The sequence below is a fragment of the Ammospiza nelsoni genome, chromosome 7 (genome assembly GCF_027579445.1).
Source record: "Ammospiza nelsoni isolate bAmmNel1 chromosome 7, bAmmNel1.pri, whole genome shotgun sequence".
NCBI lineage: Eukaryota > Metazoa > Chordata > Aves > Passeriformes > Passerellidae > Ammospiza > Ammospiza nelsoni.
In genome coordinates this window covers 39,096,039-39,119,266 of record NC_080639.1, presented here as the reverse complement: position 1 = coordinate 39,119,266, position 23,228 = coordinate 39,096,039, and the positions used below count along the sequence as shown (strand labels likewise).

The 23,228-nt window shown below is 49.1% G+C and overlaps 1 protein-coding gene across 2 annotated transcripts in view; it reads right to left on the bottom strand.

Annotated features, from left to right (window-relative positions):
• Positions 1 to 12,341: 12,341 nt before the first annotated feature.
• Positions 12,342 to 23,228, bottom strand: part of KCNJ3 (potassium inwardly rectifying channel subfamily J member 3) — a 29,726-nt gene continuing 18,839 nt past the window's right edge. The window contains exon 3 of one of the 2 annotated variants that reach the window (XM_059476196.1): positions 12,342 to 12,951. In XM_059476196.1, coding sequence (XP_059332179.1) covers positions 12,365 to 12,951 — 587 coding nt within the window. In that variant the 3' untranslated portion in view covers positions 12,342 to 12,364. The remainder of the gene's footprint in view (positions 12,952 to 23,228) is intronic. The other variant, XM_059476197.1, reaches the window with a different exon arrangement.

Genomic DNA, 23,228 nt, shown 5'->3' with positions numbered 1-23,228 from the left:
TCCCAATTTCCCAGCTGCATTTCCCTTCTCTCTTTTCCCATTCGGTGAAGTATTTGAGAAGTTCAGACTCCCCAATACACCTGTTGGCAAATATTTCTCTCTAATGTACAACCCTCCCTTTTAATTTTTAATTCTTTAATTTAGAGGTTTTTCCCCATTGTTTCTTTAATCTTTCAATGTCCAATTTAATTTCTCAGCAAACCTAAAGTTTATTTGTAAAAGCAAATCTCTTTTTCCCTTTGTCAATCAGTGGAATCCTTCCCATTGTTTCTTTTCTCTCCCAGTGCTGCTTTTACCTACCAGCAGCCCCACAGCTGGTTTGGAAATACAAATCCACCATTCCTGTTACCAGTGAGGTTCTCAGGGAATGTCCTGTGATCCAGGCAGGGGATTCCAGTGAATCCCAGTTCCAAGGGCAGCTCCCTGTTCCTCCCCAAAGCCTGGAAAGGGCAGAGCAGAACAAATGGATCCATCCAGGGCTGAGCAATGGGAGCAGAGCAGGGCTGGAGCTTTGCCTGCTGTCTCTGACAGCCCTTCCCACCTTATTTAATGTCATTCCCTTTAAAACCTTGGTTTAAAAATACACCGGCCTCAGAAACAGAGAGCGCTTTAGGGTGACATTTTTATACGTCTCTGCATAAACACCCAGTGAGAAATGGCGTGAGGTAATATTGAGAGGAATGGGGGATTTGTCTTTCCAAACCAGCTGTGGGGCTGCTGGTGGGTAAAACCAGCACTGGGAGAGAAAAGAAACAATGCGAAGGATTCCACTGATTGATGAATGGAATAAGATATTTGCTTTTACAAATAAACTGTAGGTTGGCTGATAAATGAAATTAGACATTGAAAGATGAAAAGAACAATGGGGGAAAACCCCTAAATTCCATAAGAACTAAAAATTAAAAGGGAGGGTTGTACATTACAGGGGAATCTCTGGTATCACGTGTTCTGGGAAGTCTGAACCTCTCAAGTACCTCAGAAATGGGGAAAGAGAGGGAAATTGGGATAAAAAGGAGGTTGTGTCCTCCAAAAATCTGGAATTCCCTGCCGGGAGGGCACAGCCAGGGGGATTTGGGATCTGCTCCAGGGAACAGGGACAGGAGGAGAGGGAACGGCCTCGGGCTGGCCCAGGGCAGCTCAGGGTGGATTTTGGGGCATTGGAGATTGGATTTTGGGAACATTTCCTGCCCATCCCAGCAAATTCCCACTTTGCTGCTGGTGGAATTTACGTGTGAACCACGAGGAGCCTGGGAATGCTGAGTGCAGCCATTTCCTGCCCTTTTCCAGCAGGTATCCATGGAATCCAGCCTGTCCTGCAGGGTCCTGGGGCAGGTGCCCATCCCTGCCCACCTGCTCCAAGGTGTGAGGATGGGCTAAAAACAGCTCCTTAATTAAACATTCCCACCTGTGCCAGATGGAGCCTGGCTTCCCGGGGCTGGGAGGGATTTGGGATCCTGGGAAGGGACAGAGGCACTGCCAGCCCTGCTCTGGAGGGATTTGGGGGGTTTGGGAACATGGGAAGGGACAGAGGCGCTGCCAGCCCTGCTCTGGAGGGATTTGGGAACATGGGAAGGGACAGAGGCACTGCCAGCCCTGCCCTGGAGGGATTTGGGAACATGGGAAGGGACAGAGGCACTGCCAGTCCAGCTCTGGAGGGATTTGGGAACATGGGAAGGGACAGAGGCACTGCCAGCTCTGCTCTGGAGGGATTTGGGAACATGGGAAGGGACAGAGGCGCTGCCAGCCCTGCTCTGGAGGGATTTGGGGGGTTTGGGAACATGGGAAGGGACAGAGGCACTGCCAGCCCTGCTCTGGAGGGATCTGGGATCCTGGGAAGGGACAGAGGCGCTGCCAGCCCTGCCCTGGAGGGGTTTGGGATCCTGGGAAGGGACAGAGGCACTGCCAGCCCTGCTCTGGAGGGATTTGGGAACATGGGAAGGGACAGAGGCGCTGCCAGCCCTGCCCTGGGAGGGATCTGGCATCCTGGGAAGGGACAGAGGCACTGCCAGCCCTGCTCTGGAGGGATTTGGGAACATGGGAAGGGACAGAGGCACTGCCAGCTCTGCCCTGGGAGGGATCTGGGATCCTGGGAAGGGACAGAGGCGCTGCCGGCCCTGTTCTGGAGGGATTTGGGGGGTTTGGGATCCTGGGAAGGGACAGAGGCACTGCCAGCCCTGCTCTGGAGGGGTTTGGGAACATGGGAAGGGACAGAGGCGCTGCCAGCCCTGCTCTGGAGGGATTTGGGGGGTTTGGGAACATGGGAAGGGACAGAGGCGCTGCCAGCCCTGCTCTGGAGGGATTTGGGGGGTTTGGGAACATGGGAAGGGACAGAGGCGCTGCCAGCCCTGCTCTGGAGGGATTTGGGGGGTTTGGGAACATGGGAAGGGACAGAGGCACTGCCAGCCCTGCTCTGGAGGGATTTGGGGGGTTTGGGAACATGGGAAGGGACAGAGGCGCTGCCGGCCCTGCTCTGGAGGGATTTGGGGGGTTTGGGATCCTGGGAAGGGACAGAGGCGCTGCCAGCCCTGCTCTGGAGGGGTTTGGGAACATGGGAAGGGACAGAGGCGCTGCCAGCCCTGCTCTGGAGGGGTTTGGGAACATGGGAAGGGACAGAGGCGCTGCCGGCCCTGCTCTGGAGGGATTTGGGGGGTTTGGGAACATGGGAAGGGACAGAGGCGCTGCCAGCCCTGCCCTGGGAGGGATCTGGCATCCTGGGAAGGGACAGAGGCACGAGGGGTGCCAGCGATGGGTGCCAGCAGGGGATGTAGAGGGAGGTTTTCGGGGCAGGGGTTGGGAATGCTGCTGGGCCGGGCTGGGGGTGGGAGCAGGGCTCTCCAAGCCTCTGCAGTGCTCCGGGAGCCGCAGCCGCTCCGGGATGCAGGGATGCCCTTTCCAGGCAAGGTTGTTTCCATGGCAACCGGACGGGAGCTCCGGGCCCGGGAACGGCTCCGCTCCTTTTCCCTAGAACGGCAGGGCTGGGAATAACCCTGCAGCTCCAGAACTTTCCTCCCGCATGCCCCGGGAGAGAATTGCAGGAATTTTGGGTGGAAAAGCTGCGGCCCCATCCCGGGCTTGGAGTGTCTGCTGCAGCTTGCCTTGGGATTGCTGTGGAATGGCCTGGGAGAGCTGGGAATGTTCCCTGGAGCAGGGAAGGTTCCAGGCAGAGCTCAGAGCCCCTGGCAGGGCCTGAAGGGCTCCAGGAAAGCTGAGAGGGACTGGGGACAAGGGATGGAGGGACAGGAGCCAGGGAATGGCTCCCAGTGCCAGAGGGCAGGGATGGGTGGGACACTGGGAACTGGGAATTCCTGGCTGGGCTGGGATTGCCAGAGCAGCTGGGACTGCCCCTGGATCCCTGGCAGTGCCCAAGGCCAGGCTGGAGCAGCCTGGGACAGTGGGAGGTGCTGGGTTGGAAAGGATTGAAGTTTAAAGCCCTTTTCAACCCAAACCAGTCTGGGATTCCACACACAGGTGTTTTGGTGGTATTTTAGGATTTTTGGGGTAAATGCATTTCGGTGGCGGTCACAGCCAGTTCTGCTCTCCATCCCCAGGTTCTAATTCCAGTGAGTCCCAGGGGAGTCTCCTGTTCCAGCTGCATCCCATATTCCCTTTCCTTAGGCTGTGCTGCTGAACCATCCCTGGGAATTCCTTTGTCCTGGTGTGTCCATGAAACTGTGGAAGGAAAAAATGGTTTGGGATGCACGAGCCAGCCTGGATTTGGGATCCTGCTGAGCCCAAACCCAGCAATCCCCTCTTGTGACAGCGTTCCCAGGGGTCTGAGGATGAGGGGAGAGACGAGGATCTGACTCCATGTTTCAGAAGGCTGATTGATTATTTTGTTATATATATTATATTAAAACTATACTGAAAGAATAGAAGGAAGGATTTCATCAGAAGGCTGGCTAAGAATAGAAAAAGAAAGAATGATAACAAAGGTTTGTGGCTCGGCTCTCTGTCCGAGCCAGCTGACTGTGATTGGCCATTAATTAGAAACAACCACATGAGACCAATCCCAGATGCACCTGTTGCATCCCACAGCAGCAGATAATCATTGTTTACATTTTGTTCCTGAGGCCTTTCAGCTTCTCAGGAGGAACAATCCTAAAGAAATTATTTTTCAAAAAATGGCTACACCTGCCCTGTGGGACAGAGGGAACAGCAGGACAGAAAACCTGGGCCAGGGGCCAGGGAAGCAGGAGGAGGGGGAAGCTGGGACACGGTGCTGGGAGAAGTGGGAGTCCAGCAGCAAATCCCCTTTCCAAACCCTCATTCCCTCATTAGAGCGGCTCCAAGCCCCAGATCGCATTGGGTCGCAGTTACCCAGCGGGTTTAATCACGGAACAATGGAGCCGTGGGGCCCGCAGGACCTTTCGGTGGCGCTGCCCTGTCCTGCTCCTGTCCCCGCTTTCCCGAGGCTCTCCGGGATGCAGCAGCTCCGTCTCTATAGAAACGGGACCCGGGCTCTGCTGCAGCCGCTTCTCCGGGGCTCCGTTGCACAAACGCTCGGAAAATTAACGGCGGGAGGGGGAGAAAATGAGGGATGGGGAAGGAGCACTTGGGAAGGGCTCAAATGTGCAAATTGGGGGTTGTTTTGCTCTAAGAGGGAGGGGAAAGGAGGAAAAATATTATGGGTTCTATAGACTGAGTTGATGTTTAATACACGTGGAAGAATGGGAATGTTCAAATTGCTTTTGACCCAAAAATGGGTCAAGTAACCAGAGCTGGGTGGAAAATAAGCACAAATTTATTTATTTAGGAGCATCAGCCCCACGCATATTGACCTCCCTGCTGTTGGAGTTTTCCCCTCTCTGAAGGCAAAACCCAAAGGCTTCTTTGGTGAAATCTTGAATTTTTAATATATTTGTCATTATTTAAGGTTTATGATCCCATGGGTTGTCTGGAGAACCATCCGTGCCAGAATTCCTGCCCCATTCCCAGCAAGGGCTGCATTCCAATGGGAATTGGATCACAATTCCATGGGGAATTGGAGCTCCCAGGGTAACCCAGGACTGTCCCCTCATTTCTTCCTCCTCTGGGAGCAGATTCCATGTGAATGTCCATTCCTCTGGTTGAAATTCCAAGGATCTCATTCCAAAGGGTGACTTTGGGCCGGATTCATCTTTTTTTAGTGCGTGATTTAGCAAGTGCTGGAAATTCTCCTCCGTGCTCGTGCAGCCTCCACTTCCAAAATATCCTGGAAAAAGCCTGGAATGCAATGCAGCATCCCAGCTCTGCCAGGAGCAGGGCTGTGTGGGAAGTGTTGTGCAGAAACACAGCCACTCCTGAATGGAGTGGGGAAGGGGAATAAAACCCAGGAGGTTTGTGCTGCTGGAAATGACTAATTAAAAAAAAAAAGAGAGCCAAAACACGTTTCTGAAGCATTGTCTCCTGCTGGAAACAGGATTTTCCATCAGATTTTCAGGATTTGGTAAGAATGTCTCAGGTAAAGCGGCCTAAATATTTCAGATGTTCAGCTAAAGATCACTCTGGGGAGGAATGACAACCTGAAGTCATTCCTTGCGGTCTGTTTTATTTGGAATGATGCTCTGGAATCTTCAGGACGGGGCAGGTCCCATCCAGAATATCCCGTGGGAGCAGGAACATCTCAGAATTCCTGGGATGGAGCAGTTTGTCCTCAGCTGTGGCCCTCCCAGACCCAGGGGGATCAGGCGCTGCTGTTTGAGGACTTTAAAAGCAAACGGAGCTGGGAGGGACCGTGGGCAGCCCTGGGGTGGGATCCCCTCATCCCTCACGATTCCCAGCCCCTGGAATGACTGATCCCAAAATCCCCATGGGAAAAGAGGCATCCAAACAGGAGTTTGGGATGGTAAAGTTCTAGGAGAGGGGTGATGAGGCCCTGTCAGCTGGGATGGGAATCGTGGCAGGGTAAGAGGATGATAATTCAGATTTTATTGTGGAAAAATTTCTATTGCAGGATTTTGGGTGCTGGGAATGACTTCAGCTCCCAGCAGTGTTTCCAGTGGAAGGGTTTGATAATATTCCCATTTCACCATCTCCTGACTCCAGAGCCCTCCTGGTGGGTGCAGAGCTCCCACTGGGCTCTCCCATAGATGTGGGAGCCAAACCAGAACTGGGGGATTCTGGAGCTAAGGACGAAAGCGGGATATTTTGGAAATACATCCTTTTTAAAATTAAATTCCCTCCCAAATAATATTCCAGCTCTGGAGCCTCCTGCCTCCCAGCCTCCTTTCCTGGCTGTGTAGGGCACCTCTGGATTTTCCAGCTCCTCATCTGTCCCTGTCAATGGAATAATTCTGGTTCCACAGGACTAACATTGGAAAACACCTTGGATTTCCTTTTTTCATTTTTCCTCACAGGAATTCCTGCCACCAGGACTGGGAATTGTTCTCTGTGCTGGCAAAGGCTGGAATTCCTCATGAGGTGCTGCCAGAGGGATTTTTCATGGGTACATCACATGGTTTCCTCCATGGATCACCACAGGTGATCTGTGTCATCTTGATTTTTTAAGATTTTCTGAGCCTTCTGATGTTTCCATTCTTGTAACAAACTTTTTCACACGCTTTATGTAAATAACTTATTGTTCTGCATTCTTTTATGGAGGAAGAGAAATTTAATGGACTGTTGGTTTGTCCAGTGTCACTGGAGAGGTGGCACTGTCACCCTCCAATCCACCGCCACTTTTGGAAATCTATAAATGTTAGAGTCAAAATATAAATTTCCCTCTTTACCTTAGGAAGAGCAGCGAGTCCACGTCGTGTTGTTCACACGTGGGGAATTGGGTGTTGGATTTTCAGTGTGGATGAGGGGGACCCGAGCAGCTCCTGTGCTCCATCGCCATGGAAACAGAGATCCACGCAGGGGCCATGGATGCCGAGCAGATTTCAGCAGTGGCTTTGGAACAGCTCCTGTGAGAGCACCGAGGGGAAAGGTGGGGAAAGGTGGGGAAAGGTGGGGAAAGGTGGGGAAAGGCGTTTCCATCTGCAGCTCACCCCAGCATTCCTGGTGGGTGATGCAGCTGAGCTCTGGGATGGAGCAGGAGGATTTTATTGTCCATTGGGGAGGGAAGGATGAGACATAAACTTCAAGGAAGCTCGAGATTTTGGAGGAGCTAAGATTTCAGTTAGAGATAAGCTTTATTGGAGTTAATTAAAATTAATGGGTAGGCCTTGATGAAGTTAAGAGTTTGTAGTTAACTAATAAATGATTGCTTGTCAGCACAATGTTTGGTTAGCTGGGTTTCTAATGAAGAATATAGGAACTGGTAAATAGCTTTTAGGAACATAAGACAACTGTGGGCCTCTGTTCTGAAACCAACTGAAGACAGGGAATGGGAGTTCTACCAAGGGTTCATTTGTCATATTTGCACTGAAAAGGCAGAAAGGTCAGAACGAGGAAGACTTCATTGACTTCCTCATTTTAGGACCCCTCCCCATGAAAGGGACCACCGACCCATTTCAAGGAACAAACTATGCATGCTTAATGGCTTTTGAACTAATTACCATGGGAAGCGGGGAATGGGATGTACCAAAGTTATGAACATGTATTTGTATTTTGAGAATTCAGTACTTGTATAGATAAATGGACTCTGTAATCACCTGTAAATGGGGGTGTGTATTTGGGAATGATCTCACAATAAACATTCACTTTCTAACTCTAAACTGTTACAGAGTTTTTGGATATTGGTACTAGATCAATATCCACATTGGGAACGGGATGTACCAAAGTTATGAATATGTATTTCTATTTTGGGTATTCAATACTTGTGTAGATAAAAGGACTCTGTGATCACCTGTAAATCACAGTGTGTATTTGGGAGCTATCCCACAATAAACATCCACTTTCTAACTCTAAACTGTTAGAGAGTTTTGTCCGTCACAGTTGGATATCGGTTTCTAATATATTGTAATATATTTTACTTTATATATTCTTGAATATATTTTCTTATTGCTATTTTATTACATATGTATTATTTTATTTCATTATATATTTACTAATATATTTTAATAATAATAATTTACTAATATAATAAATATATAATTTAATATTTAATGTTGAATATATGTTATATTATATATGATATATTAATAATTATTTCCTAATATGTTTTATTATATATTTGTTAAATAATATATGTTTATTTTATATTATTTTATATTATTTTATATTATTTTATATCTCTTCTTTATATTTGTATATTTATTTCTTTAATATTTGTATATGTTTTATTATATATTTATTATATTTACTAATATACCTAATTATATATTATCATCATTATTGTTGTTTTGTTGTTCTTAATTTTTATATTATTGTATTATTATTATTACTACTATATATAATTATATTATATGCTATCTTATTTATTTATTACTAAAATTTTATATTTATATTAGTGTTTATACAGATGTATATCTATATAATAATAATAATAATTGTTATTGTTATTTTGCTCCCCAAGTGCTGGTGCCCGCCCACACTAAAATTTCCCCTCAAACCCCAACTTTGACCCTGAATTTCCCTGAAAAGCCCAGAGGAATTTCTGGCAGGGATCTGCCAGCTCTGGGTGACTCCTGGGGCTGGATGTGGAAGCTCCCAAGGAAAATTCCCACTTTTCCATGGACAGGGAAAGGCCTTTCCCAAAGGAATTTAAAGACCTCGAAATGCAACTCAACCCAATTTTTATTTTTTGCTGCTTTTTAGAGCAAAGAGACTTTGATTTTTACCCCGCCCCAAAGGTGAGAGGAGGAAATTGAGGAGTTTATTATTGATAATTTTATTAAAGTGACAAAAGTGAGGGGGGACAAGTGACAAATGCCTTAAAACCGCCCCAGTTTGGGCCAGGTTAACAAAGCTGGAGAGAAAGCCGAGCCTTGCAGCCTTCATCCAAGACTTGGTTTTACTGTACAACTCAAACCAGACTTGAACATTTATCCAGGGAGACACTGCATGCCCAAAAACACTTTTATTTCTTTTATTTCTTTAATTTAATTGAAATATTTACAATTTCCAGGAGAATCCAAGCGGGAATTCAGCAGGAGAGAACACAGACCGGCTGTGCAATCAATCAATCAATCAATCAATCATTGTTAATTACAGTTCTTTTTGCGGAGCAGAAGCAAGGGCTGGATTCAGATGTTCATAAATAAATTAAAATAAAGTGAGCACACCGTAAAAATGAAATATGAACACAAGGGAATCTCTAAAATAAATAAATACGGACAGGTGACTGTGCTTGTACCTCAATCCTGGCCACAAACCTCGGGAATTCTGCATGCAGCAAGGATGGATTGAAAATCCAACAACCTCAGCACCCAGAGTGGGTTATGCCACTGCAATAATTCCCTTAACATTCGCTTTTTTTGGCACATTTTCATTTAAAAATCAGAATTTTCCCAGTTGATCCCAACTTGACGTTTTTATTTCATTAAGCAAGGCTCCTTTTCCAGTTTTTGCCCTGCTTGCAGGGGGTTTTTGGAGGGTTTTTCCCACCTCCAGCTCTTCTCCCTGCAATGTTTTCTATTTGTGGAGAAACCCCCGGGGAACCCCAAATTTCACCTGGGCTGCTGTGCCAGAGTCAGGAAATACAATGGAATAAAATGGGATAGGATGGGATAGGATATGGAAAAGATAAAATCAGAATAGAATAGAATAGAACAGAATAGAATAGAATAGAATAGAACAGAACAGAACAGAATAGAATAGAATAGAATAGAATAGAATAGAATAGAATAGAATAGAATAGAATTAGACATTAAAATCAAAATAGAATTAGAGTTAATATAGACTAGAACAAGACTACCTCAAGAATAATAATAGGAAATAGAATATATTAAGAAGAGAATACGAATAAAAATACATCAAGAATAGGAATAGGAAATAGAATAGAGTAAGAGATTAGAATAAAATAAAGTAAGATAGAAAATAGAATAAAATAGGACAGAATTAGAATGGAATAGGAATAAAGAATAGAGTAAGAACAGGATAAAGGATGGAATAGTAATGGGTTAAAAATAATATTAGAATAAAGAAAAATAGAATAGAATAGAATAGAATAGAATAGAATAGAATAGAATAGAATAGAATAGAATAGAATAGAATAGAATAGAATAGAATAGAATAGAATAGAATAGAATGATGAATAAAAGGAAGACTAAGAACCAGAATTGAAAACAAAAATAAATAGAATAGAATAGAATAGAATAGAATAGAATAGAATAGAATAGAATAGAATAGAATAGAATAGAATAGAATAGAATAGAAGGAAGAATAAAAGTTAGAATAAGAATTAGAATGGAATAGAAAACAAAAATGAATAGAATAGAATAGAATAGAATAGAATAGAATAGAATAGAATAGAATAGAATAGAATAGAATAGAATAGAATAGAATAGAATGATGAATAAAAGGAAGACTAAGAACCAGAATTGAAAACAAAAATAAATAGAATAGAATAGAATAGAATAGAATAGAATAGAATAGAATAGAATAGAATAGAATAGAATAGAATAGAATGATGAATAAAAGGAAGACTAAGAATCAGAATTGAAAACAAAAATAAACGAATAGAATAGAATAGAATAGAATAGAATAGAATAGAATAGAATAGAATAGAATAGAATAGAATAGAATAGAATAGAAGAAGAATAAGAGGAAGAATATGAATACGAATACGAACACGAATATGAATAAGTTAAGAAACAAACTAGAATAAGGAAAACCAATAGAATTAGAATAGAATAAGAAAAGAATGAGAGTAAGATCAGCATAAACCATGGGAAGGAACTCTGGGAATCGTGCAGCATGCTCAGGAATACAGTGGCAGTCACACATTGACACTTCCAGGGACACTGGTGGCTGAGCCAGCTCCAGCAGTGCTCCACTACCAAGTCCTCGTTCCATGCCAGCATCTACAAAATCCCAGTTTTTTCCTCAAAACCCATCAGCTCTGTCATTAATTACCCAGCAATGCTGGCATGGCTGCAGGGAGAGCCAGAGGTGCCCATCCAGGGATGTTCCTCTGCCCACACCTGGGAGCACCTGGATGTGATCCCAAGGGTTTCACCCACGGGATGGCACTTGGAGCCCTGTTCCTGGTGGGGTGCCTTTCCCACCCATCCCTCCTTCTATCCCAAACCTCCCACAAGCAGCCTCTTGGAAGGATGGCCCCAAACACAGCCCAGGGGTCCACGGGCACCTCAACCCTCTGGATTTTGGGGAGGTGCTCCACCTGGAGGTGGAGGTGCTCCTGGAGGTCCTCCAGGTGCTCCTGGAGGTGCTCCAGAGCTCATCACAGAGCTCACCCTGCCTTGATCCAGGTGGGCAAAGGAAACCCAAACACGGGCACAGAGGAATCAACCCCAGCATGTCAACATTCATCCCAGGCCTGGGTCACTCTGGAGCCCCCAGAGTGATCTGCAGCTCAGAACAAGGTCAAACAGTGCTTTCAAAAAGCAGCGAGGAACGAGGCTTGGGAGCACCCTGCCCTGCCTGGCAGGGAAATCCAGGCCCAGAGGGACTGGGGGAATTGGGGCTCTGCTTTTGGGGTGCAGTTCTTCCAACAGAAGAGCCTGCTTGGCACCACGGGTACATTCAGCTTTTTTCATGGTTGGTTGTTTCAGCAACCAGAGAAATCAAACACATCCTGCTGATTTTCATCCATATATAAATCACAAAGATTTTTATAAAAATGTTACTAACTGTACCTAAAGTGTGAACTCGAGTCATTTATTTATCACTTTGCCCCAGGCTTAAGAACACAAGTTTCTTTTCTAAACAAAACCTGATGAAATACAGATTTTTATTTTTCCCTCCTGGTATTTTTCCTGGTGGCTTTGACACAAGGAACAATGCCCCACACACACACGAAAAAAAAACCAAACTTGAAAGCAAACTAGAAACCAGCAGTGGATTTAAGGCGAGCAGATTTGATGTGAAAGGTGAACTAAAACCCCTCCTTGGAGGAAAAAACCCACATGCAGCAAACAGATTGGGTGAGCAAACCACGACCCACGGCAGGGAAAAAACAAACCCCAAACGCTTTCAACTGCAGTTCAGCTTCCCCTGCACGTTCCCCACTCCGTGTTGTCCCTATTCCCTGGGGAATGCAGGGGCAGGGAGGCCCCTCTGGGTGTTTTTGGGGGTACAGAGTATAAATACAGGAGAGGTCATGCCACGGACGAGATGCAGAGATTGCACACGGTTATTGCATGCGCTGGGACCGGACGCGCCGAGGCCGCGGCCCTCGCTCGGAACCCCGCGGGACGCCCCCAGCTCCTGGAGCACCGAGCCCACCCCGGCTCCCCCGGCTCCCCCGAGCCCACCCCGGCCCCTGGGCGGCCCCGAGCCCCCGGCAGCCCCCGCTGCCCTCCTGGCAGTCCCAGCCGTGTTATGTGAAGCGGTCGGAATTCATTTTGCGCAGTTTGGGCGGGAGGTTCCCCTCCATCCTGCCGCCGCCCCCCGAGAGCTTCTGCAGCTTGGGGGGCAGCTCTGCCACCGACTGGCTCATGGGATCCGACATCATCTTCGTGGTCTTAGAGCCCAGTTTCTCCTCGGAGTTGCCGGGCACCGAGCTGATGCGCTGGAGTTTCATGGGCAGGTCGCCCATGCTGTAGGCCTTCTCCGAGGTGGTGGAGCTCATCCTGAGCAGTTTTTTTGGGAAGTCGTCCCTCCCGGTGATTTTCTGCAGTTTTGAGGGCAGCTTTGTGCCCACCTCGTCGAGCCCATCCAGGCACTCCACGGAGTTGTTCCTCTCCTTGCTGTTGCTGACGGCGGGCGGGATCAGGGGCGAGGACATGAGGAGCATCTCCTCCTGCTCCTTCACGCTGTAGGGCGGGGTGGGCACCTCGAAGGTGGCGTGGAACTGGGAATAATCCACCTTGAAGAACCCCTCCTCCAAGGAGATCACCGGGAAGAAGCGGTGGCCCCAGAGCACCTCGTCCTCCGTGTAGGATGTCCTGGCTTGGCACGTCATCCCTGCAAGGAGAAAGGAGGAAAAGCTTCCAGCAGTCCCAGGAAATTGGGGATGCACAGAAATCCTTCAGCAATTCCATTAAATGGATTTTGTGTGTTTAAATGTATTAAAAAAAAGGACTAGCCTGCCCTTGTTTGGAGGAAATGATGCACCAGGAGAGATTTAGTTGGATATTAGGGAAAATTCCTTCATGGAAAGGGTTGTCCAAGGCAATGGTGGAGTCCCTATCCCTGGAGGGATTTCAAAGCCCTGTGGATGTGGCACCTCAGGAGGTGGGTCAGTGGCCTGATGGTTGGACTTGATGGCCTTAAAGGTCTTTTCCAACCCTAAGGATTCCATGATTTTAGCATTCTACAGCTGTTAAATTGCCATTCCCAAGGGGGAAAGAGCCAACACCAGCGGAAGGGGCAGAACTGAAGAATTCCCACCTACGTTTACAGACCCTTTCTGAAGGTGCTGCTGCTAAAGGGACATCAGGGCTACCTGAGAACCCTGGGACTGAAGCATCAGGAGCTGTAAGGGCAAATGAGACTTGTCAGATTCTAAAGTATTCCTAAGTCATTCCACATTTTCCTGATATCCATGAATGCACACAAAACCAGCCCCTCATCAGCACACTCCAACACATCAGCAAGTCCTACAAAATACATTTATTCCTCCCCAAAGGCCTCACCAGCAATCTGCTCCCACACCCATCGCTGCCAGGCTGGGATCCAGCTCCAAAAGATTAACAGGGAATAAAATCCATGACTAAGAGGCACAAAACATACTGCCCTTCCTCTTCCTCCCACCACGGAGAAAAGTCCCCTCAAGCATCAGACCTGGCCACCCTGGTGACCCCAGGGAATCAGAGGGAGATGATGCTCATGGATTGCTGGAGGCTTCCAGAAGAAATCCAGCTTTTTTTCATCATCATCATTATTATTATTTTTAACCACTCTCCGTAGAAATCTGCAAATAGATTTACGTTGCCATTTGCTCCTCACACAGCCAAGTGGAAATGTGACATTTGGATTTCAGGAAGCTCCATCCACCTCTGCAAACACATCCCCTGCCTGGCTCACCAGGAGCCAGGAGAAAAGGAAGGGAACTTGGGAAGGCACAGGAAAAACAACAGTGGGGCTGCAGCGGGGGGGAGTGGGATGGAATGTGACACACAGCCAGGAAAATTCCAGTTTATCCCACCTCATGCTGCTGCTGATGGAATCAGTGCTGGTCTTGCTGCTGATCACAAGACAAAACTGTTCCCCACTTTATCTCTTGGGAGGAAAATGTGAATCCAGGGGTTTTAGCACTGGATGCTGCTCCCACTGCCATGGAGGCCTCACATCTGCAGGAGCACAGCCAGAGCCACCCCACAGCCTCACCCAGGACACATTTTGTACTTCCCAGTGAATTTTAACCCAGAGCCCAGGTGCTCCTGTCTATGAAGTGGAGTGGAAGCAATCCTGTTCCTAAAGGGCTTAGGAAAAATCTGCAATTCTGAGAGAAATGGCAATTTGAGTGAGTTCCTCTTCCAGCTGTGCCCCTTGCTCTGCAGCTGCTCAGCAGCAGCTTCATCAGCACATCCCAGAACTTCCCCTCCTGAGCCTCAGCCCTGACTGGGACCTCCTCGGGGACTGAATGTGGGATTCCACATCTGTATCACTATCCTCATCTGTATCCAAATCCACATCTGTATCCCCATCCACATCTGAATCACTATCCACATCTGTATCCAAATCCACATCTGTATCCCCATCCACATCTGAATCACTATCCACATCTGTATCCAAATCCACATCTGAATCCACATCCCTTTCTGCATCTCCAGACCCATCTGCATCCCCATCCCCATCCCAGTTCCCATTCACACCTATTTCCATATCCACATCTACATTCCCATCCCTGCCAGCATTCCCATCCCATCCCCATCCTCATCCCCTTCTGTATCCACATCTCCAGACACAGATCCATCCACACTCACATTCCCATCCAAATTCCCATTCAAATTCCCATCTCAATCTGCATCCACACCCCTATCAACATCTGCATCCCCATCCCCTTCTGTGTCAGCATCAGCATCCACATCCACATTCCCACCCCTTCTGCACCCACATCTCCAGACCCAGATCCACCTGCATTCCATTGCCATTGCCATTCCCACCCAAATTCCCATTCAAATTCCAATCCAAATCCCCATCCTCATCTGCACCAGCATTCCCATGTCCTGTCCCATGTGCATCCCCATTCCCATCCCAGGCAATCCCATGGCAATGTCCCAGGGGCTATTTCCACCTCCTGCCCCATGGTCCTGCCTCTCCCAGCAGGCTTTCCAAGGAGGAATTCTGTACCCACTATTACCATGGAAAAATGATCAGCAGAATCTCAGGAAAATCAGCCACAGATTCTGTCTCATTCCCACATCAGCTCACTGGAGGGGAAAATATCTACAGGAATATAATTTGTCTTTCAGATCCATTTATCTCCTTCCCAACAAACCCAAGGGCACAAATTATTTAAGAGCCTCTCAGGGTGAAGAGCAGCAGCCAATATTCCCAATGTCCTTGGGAATACGTGTCAGCCAGCAGACAGTGCTGAGAGGCGCTACCACGGCCAGGACGAGAAATCAATTCCCAGCTTTTCTTCCAGCCCTGCTGCATTTTCCAGCTTTTCCTTTGTGTTCTGTTTTCTCAGCAACGCCTCAGCCCCAGCTCTGAGCTCTCACTGTTGTTCTGCTGTTCCACACTTGTATTCCAGCAACAACAGAACCCCACAATGCTTTGGCTGGGAAGGGATTTTAAAAACAAAACCATCCCATCCCTGCCATGGCAGAGACACCTCCACCGTCCCAGGGTGCTCCAAGCCCCATCCAGCCTGGCCTTGGACACTGCCAGGGATCCAGGGGCAGCCCCAGCTGCTCTGGCAATCCCAGCCCAGCCAGGAATTCCCAATTCCCAGTGTCCCATCCATCCCTGCCCTCTGGCACTGGGAGCCATTCCCTGGCTCCTGTCCCTCCATCCCTTGTCCCCAGTCCCTCTCAGCTCTCCTGGAGCCCTTCAGGCCCTGCCAGGGGCTCTGAGCTCTGCCTGGAGCTTTCCCTTCTCCAGGGAACACTCACAGCTCTCCCAGAGCAGAGGGGCTCCATCCAACCCCAAATCCATGAACATTTCCACATTTTCCCACAGACAGAGCAGGATCAGTTGTGCGCTCCCCACCTCTGCCAGCCCTTCCGATAACCACTCCAAGATTATTTTCCATGAATTTTCCTCATGGATGTCCCTCCCTCCTGGTTCCCAGTGTTCCATTCCTGCTGTTGGCATGGAAAGGTTTTCATTTTTTGAGCTTTTTCCCCTCAGGAGTTTCCCCTCAGCAGAACCCACGGCCTGCACTGCTCTGAGGCCTGCACCCCAACAACAGGCCTGCTCCCATCTCCCCAAGTTCTCCCCAGGATTAATATCCATTTGCAGGATAAATTCCCAGCTCCAGCTTGGGAGTTGCCTGCAGTGGAATTATTTATTATGGAATTAAGCAGTGTTTGTCAAAGGAAAAGCCTTTGGAGCATTTTGTTCCCTGCTCCCAGCTCAGCCCCCCTCACTGAGGGCTCTGGGAACCAGCAAAGCTCTGCCTGCACACAAATCCCACCTGAGCAGGTACAACAGTTCCAGCAGAAACACCCCAAAATATCCAATAAATCCCTTCTCCATGTCTTCAAAACTAGGGAGTGCTTTTTGTGCATGTGGGGAACCCAGAGGAGCTGTGGCTGCCCCATCCCTAAAAGTGTCCAAGGCCACTTGGAGCAGCCTGGGATGGTGGAAGGTGTCCCAACCATCCAATTAAGGATCCTCCTTAATTTCCCTTCCAATCCAAGCCATTCCACGACTCTGTGACTCGCTGTCAGCCCAGCTCATTGCTGCTTTCCCAGATTAATGAGGGGGCAGATGGAGGCCAAAAAAAAAAAGCCGTAAATAAATGCTTTGACTAATTCCACCCTCTAATAATCCTCCAATTACTTCCAAATTTCCAAAGGGCCCAGATGGAGCTGGCTGTTTTCTAGAGCTCATCATAAATTGCCTTGAAAAGAATCCCAGCCCTGTTATTTATCCCATTTGATCCCCGAGCTTGGCCGCTGCCTGGGAAATCACAGATCTTAATCAGCTTTTAACAGCTTCCCCCTGGCCTGGGAGAGGCCTCAGAAGCAGTTCTGGCACCCAGAGGTTCCCTGGCTCTTTCTCTCTCCAAAGGAACGCCAGAAATGTCACCTTCAGCCATTGGAATGCAGTTAGCTGGACACAGGGACACACGGGTGTCCTTCCCAATGGGGAAAAGTTCATCCTTATCAGTGGAAAGGGGGAATTAAATTGGGAATTACAGCGATTCACAGCACGGGTACCAACGGCCACAAAAAGGGCATCTCTATGTCCTAGCACTGGGAGGAAAAGGCACCCCCAGCAGGAATTCCTGGCCAAAAGGCACAAATATTCTTCTTTTTGTCAGATTTTTACCTTTTTCCTTGGGAAGAGCTGCTGCCCTGCAGGTTAAAACCCCCAGAGCTGAGCCAGGGGCTCCTCCATGTGCACTCTGGGGGGATGATCTGCCTTAAACCTGCAGCTCACCTGTAAAACCTCCAAAATACCAGTGAAAAATTATTCACACAGCAAAGTCTGATGAATTTCTGATAACTGAGCTAATTCAGAACTGCAATTTAAGGCCCATGAAGGGAAGAGTAAAGCCTGATTGGGAGTTGATATAGAGACATACAACACTTGCCCTTTGCTCTTGCAGGACTGAGGGAGGATTTGCTGCTGCAGGGAAAAGGATTCCCACAGCAACCTCTCCTCTCCCAGGAGGGCAGGGGAATGATGGAATCTTGGGATGGTCTGGGTCAGAGGGGAAATCAAGGATCAGAAATCAGGATTCATCCCACCCCTCCCATGGCAGGGACACCATCCCAGGCTGCTCCAAGCCTCATCCAGCCTGGCCTGGGATGATCCCAGGGATGCAGGGGCAGCCACAGCTTCACCCCAAACACAGGGACAGCAGCTGGTTCATCCCATTTAGCTAAGGAAAACTGATAAATGGGATAACTGATAAACAGGATATCCTGATGTTCACATCTGCAACGGTGACAGATTGTTACCATAATATTTTCTGAAAAATCTTCCTTGCCCAGGATTTTTCTCCTGAGAAGCCTCAGAAAAGAAATGAAGAAACATAAACAAGAATTACCTGATTGCTTTGGAACATGGTCTGGAGGTTGCTTACCAACAGGTGGATCTTTGATTGGTTCCATGTGAATTGTTCTTAATTAATGACCAGTCCCAGTCCAGCTGTGTCAGGACCCTGGTTAGTCACGAGTTTTTATTTTTCATTCCTTTCTAGCTTTCTGATGTGCCCTTTCTCTTTCTTTACTATAGTTTTAGTATAGCATTTCAATAGAATAGAATAGAATAGAATAGAATAGAATAGAATAGAATAGAATAGAATAGAATAGAATAGAATAGAATAGAATAGAATAGAATAGAATAGAATAGAATAGAATAGAATAGTAAATCAGCCTTCTGAGAACATGGAGTCAAATTCTCATCTCTCACCTCATCCTGGGGACCCTCTCACAACACAACAGATGGCTGAGATCTGCAATCAGCCAGAAAATGGGGACACCAACGGGGCTCAGCCCCCAAAACCAGGGGGGTTTCAGCTCCCAGGCTCTCCCTGTCCCCCTGAATTCTCCATGGCAGTTCAGCTGGCAGACTGGGAAGTGCACAGCCCGTTGGGAGGGCTCCTGAGCAGCACAGACAGCGTGGGGCTGCAGCCCCAGCACCTCCAGCTCCCTGGGAACAGCAGCAGCAGCTATTTCTGGCACTCACTTTTCCCCAGCACTGGCACAAGGCTGGTCCCTGATTACAGTGATGATTGCTTGGAGTGCTCCAGAATGTTCTGGCAGTCGTGGCCAGGGAGTTGGGAATGTTCCCCTGGAGAAGGGAAGGCTCCAGGCAGAGCTCAGAGCCCCTGGCAGGGCCTGAAGGGGCTCCAGGAGAGCTGCAGAGGGACTGGGGACAAGGGATGGAGGGACAGGAGCCAGGGAATGGCTCCCAGTGCCAGAGGGCAGGTTTGGATGGGACACTGGGAATTGCTCAGCATCCTCCCTGAAAGGATGCTGAGCCAATTTTTTCATAAAAACCCACTTTGGTTAAAAAGAAAAAAATACAGCATTTTCTGAAATGGAAGGCACAAAATGTGTCCTAAAGGTACCAACCACAAAAATCCTTTATGAATCCATGAAAATACCACGGAATCCCAGGATTATCTGGGTGGGAAGATGATTAAAGACAATTAATTGCAACCCATGGGCAGGGACACCTTCCATTATCCCAAGCCCTGTCCAGCCTGGCCTTGGGCACTTCCAGGGATCCAGGGGCAGCCCTGGCTGCTCTGGGAATTTGAATCCCTGGGAATTCCAGCACACACAGATTTAACACAGGAAGTCTGTATGCAAAAGGGAGCCAAGATGATCCTGAACATCCCTTCCAACCCAAACCATTCCACCACCCCATGCTCCCGTGGCTCCAGACCACACTCCTGTCAGTCAGACATGATTTAACCCAAACACTTTATTTCTCCTCACCCTGGGGAGCAATCCAGGCTCCTGCCCTGCTCCTGAGTTCAGCCACACTGTTTATCTCCATTCCATAAATACCTCCTGCGTTATTCCCACTGTCCTCATGGAGCATTCCTGACATTTAAACAGAGCCATGACGCCAAAGGTATGCTCCTTATCAGCCAGGCCTCTTCCAGGGGCACTTTTTAGTTCTCACACCCCCAGATTTCCCTGGCACCCTCAGCAGCTCATCCTGGTGTTTGCCAGCACCATCCCTAGCCCAAATGACAGCAGGTTTCCAAAATCCCATGGAAGCAAAGCACGTCCTGCTGCTGCTCCCACATCCAGGGATGCAACATGCTGCTGGCAGGTCGGGAACCTCCTTTTTTGGTACTAATAAAAGAGGGGGAAATGAAGATTTGGCAGCCTCCAGGGCTGCCCTTCTAGGCCTGGAACAGGGCTGTCCATCCCTTTGGAAAAGCAGAGGCAGGAGCGGTTATCTGGATCAGACATTCCCCGCAATAACACACATTCCACGCAATAATTAATCCTGGCTGAGAAATCTGCCCTGCTATTTTTAGCCTCTCCTGATTATATTTTGTTTTTAATCCCAACCCCAGGCTGCGCTCCCGCTCCCCGCGGCCGGGATGCGTCAGGGCCCAGCCCAGCCCAGCCCCTGCAGCTCCTGCCTCGGAGCAGGCTCCGTGCCCAGAGCCATCTGCCACCCTCCCAGGCCTGCATCACTGCCTCCCACCCGCCTGGGATTGACTCAGCAGCGCCAGCAGGGCAGCACTTCCCTGCCTGCCCCACGCAGCTCCTGCTGGGAGCAAGGGCAGGGAGAGGGATGGGAGAGGGATGGGAATGGATCCCCTGTTCTTGGGTGGGGATAGTCCCAGGCATGGGGAACATTCCCGTGGATATTCCCAGCTGGGGACATGGATAAAAGCTGGAATTGCCCATCCATGCCCTGGAAAAATGCAATGCGTGTTCTCCAGAGCTCCCACCAGCCCCAAGTATTCCCAGATTTTTCCTGACAGCATGGAAACATTCCTTATGCTGAACAGAGAATTCCAGACCGGTTTGGGTTGGAACAGAAATTAAGGATCATCCCATTCCACCCCTGCCATGGGCAAGGAACAGCTTCCACTGTCCCAGGCAGCTCCAAGCCCCATCCAACCTGGCCTGGGACAATTCCAGGGATCCAGGGACAGTCACAGCTGCTCTGGGAAGCTGGGCCAGGAAAAAACTCCTTCATGGAAAGGGCTGTCCATCCCTGGAGGAATTCCAAAGCCCTGTGGATGTGGGGACATGGGGCAGTGGTGGTCTGGGCAGACTGGGAATGGTTGGACTCCATGGTCTCACAGGGATTTTCCTAAAAAAACCAAAAAAACTGGTTCTGCTTTTCATGGAATTTGGGTGCAGCTGGAAATGAGGGGATTCATTTGTAGCTCCATGTTGGGAATGGTGGGGAAGAGCCACTGGGAGAAAGGAATGTTTTGTTAAATCCCAGAGACTGGGAGGTCAGAGCAACACCTGAGGCAAGTCTGGGGATCAGTGAGAAAAGGGAAAAAAAAAAAGATATTTACAATAATTTCTGCTCTCCAGACGAGAACATTTGCATTGTGAGGCTGAGCCCAGCCCTCCCTCCCCTCTCACAGCCACTCCTCCAAACACCCACCCAGCCATATGGGCTCAGCACCAAAATAGAGCTTCCCTCTGCAGCCCCAAAAACACCCCGAGGGATCCAGAGACACCTTCCTGCATGGAAAATCCAGCTCTCCTGTGGAAAGGCACAATTTACTGGGGTGGACACGGGGCCACACAGGCAGAGCATTCCTGGGCTCCAGGATCTGGGGATGATCCCCAGAGGGACACCTGCTCCATGCCAGCATCCCTGCCTGCAGCCACCCCATGGAAAAAGGAGACTGATTGAAATAGAACACAAAGTCAGCAGCCGCTTTCTGAGCTGAAAATAACCTGTATCCACATCAGAGCTGGTACAGAGAGGGATCATGAGCCTCTGATTGTCCAGAAAAGGTGTGGAATCCCCATCCCTGGAAGTGTCCAGGGTTGATGGGGCTTGGAGCACCCTGGAACAGGGGAAGGTGCCCCCGCAGGGCGAGTTTAGGGCCCCTTCCCACCCAAACCAGTCTGGGATTCCATGGTTTACAGGAGGCAGCATGGAGCTGTGTTTGGGAATAACCTCTTAGGATTTAGTGCTGCTGGTTTAACACAGGGATTGATTTGTTGAGTCTCTTAAAACACTGAGCATTTTGAGGCCATCAATTCATGCCCAGAACTGCTTCCAACACAGCTGCTCCGTGATTCCTGCTCCTCTCCTGCAGCCTCAGCTTGGCCAAGGAATGCAAGGGGAGACCCTTCCAAATGCGTCATGGGAGAGGGAAAACAGCCGGAGCTGTGCCAGAGGGGCTGGGATGGATTTAGGGCAAGGCTCTTCCCCCAGAGGGTTTGGACAGCACTCCAGGGATGCCCAGGTGTGATTTTGGGGTGTCTGTGCAGGGCCAGGAGCTGCTCCATGATGCTGTGGGTCCCTTCCAGCTCTGACACTCCTCAATTCCATGCAAACGTCGCTCAGCATCCCCTCATATTTAAACCCAATATTTATAAATCAATATCCCCCAATATTTAAAACTCCTGGAGAACACAGGCTGCACTCCCACGCTCCCAGGGCTGGATGCAGGGGATGATCCCCAAAGGGGATCAGCAGCCCTGCCAACCCCAAATTCCTGTTCTGAGGATCCTTCTGTGCCCAGACAGCTGCTGGGGCTGTGTCTGAGCAGCTCTCCCAGTTCCTCACCTGCATCCATCTGTCTGGCACTGGGAACATCCCAGTTACCATCCCCAGCACCTCCCAGGCTGGAGCAGCTCCTGTCCTGCACCTCAGAGCTCTGCACAGCTGGAACAGCTCCTGTCCTGCACCTCAGCACAGCTGGAACAGCTCCTGTCCTGCACCTCTGCACAGCTGGAACAGCTCCTGTCCTGCGCCTCAGAGCTCTGCACAGCTGGAACAGCTCCTGTCCTGCACCTCTGCACAGCTGGAACAGCTCCTGTCCTGCGCCTCAGAGCTCTGCACAGCTGGAACAGCTCCTGTCCTGCACCTCTGCACAGCTGGAACAGCTCCTGTCCTGCGCCTCAGAGCCATGCACAGCTGGAACAGCTCCTGTCCTGCGCCTCAGAGCTCTGCACAGCTGGAACAGCTCCTGTCCTGCACCTCAGAGCCATGCACAGCTGGAACACCACATCTGTGAGCTAAACACGGATTGTGGCACACAGCTGGCACGAGGGGCTGGCAAACACTCCCTGCCTGGCACCAGGAGCACACAGACTCCCTGGAAAGGGAGGATCAGCGCTGTCAGCCCTGCCAGCTGGGATTTGGGGCTGCAAGAGGCTCTTCAGGAATCCACATGCTCCTTGCTGGGCCATAGATATACAAATATATGCAAATACCACGGGATGACAGACTCCCAGGGTGGGAGGACAGTAAATCCCATCCCATCCCATCCCTCCCTCTATCCCAGGTTGCTCCAGCCTGGCCTGGAGCATTCCCAGGGATGGGGCAGTTCCCCCTTCCCCTGCAGTGAGCAGAGATCTCACTGGGACCTATCCAAATTGGAAAACCTGGAAATCCTTTTCCCCTAGGAAAGAATTCCCCAACAGCACCTCCACACCCTCAGCAAT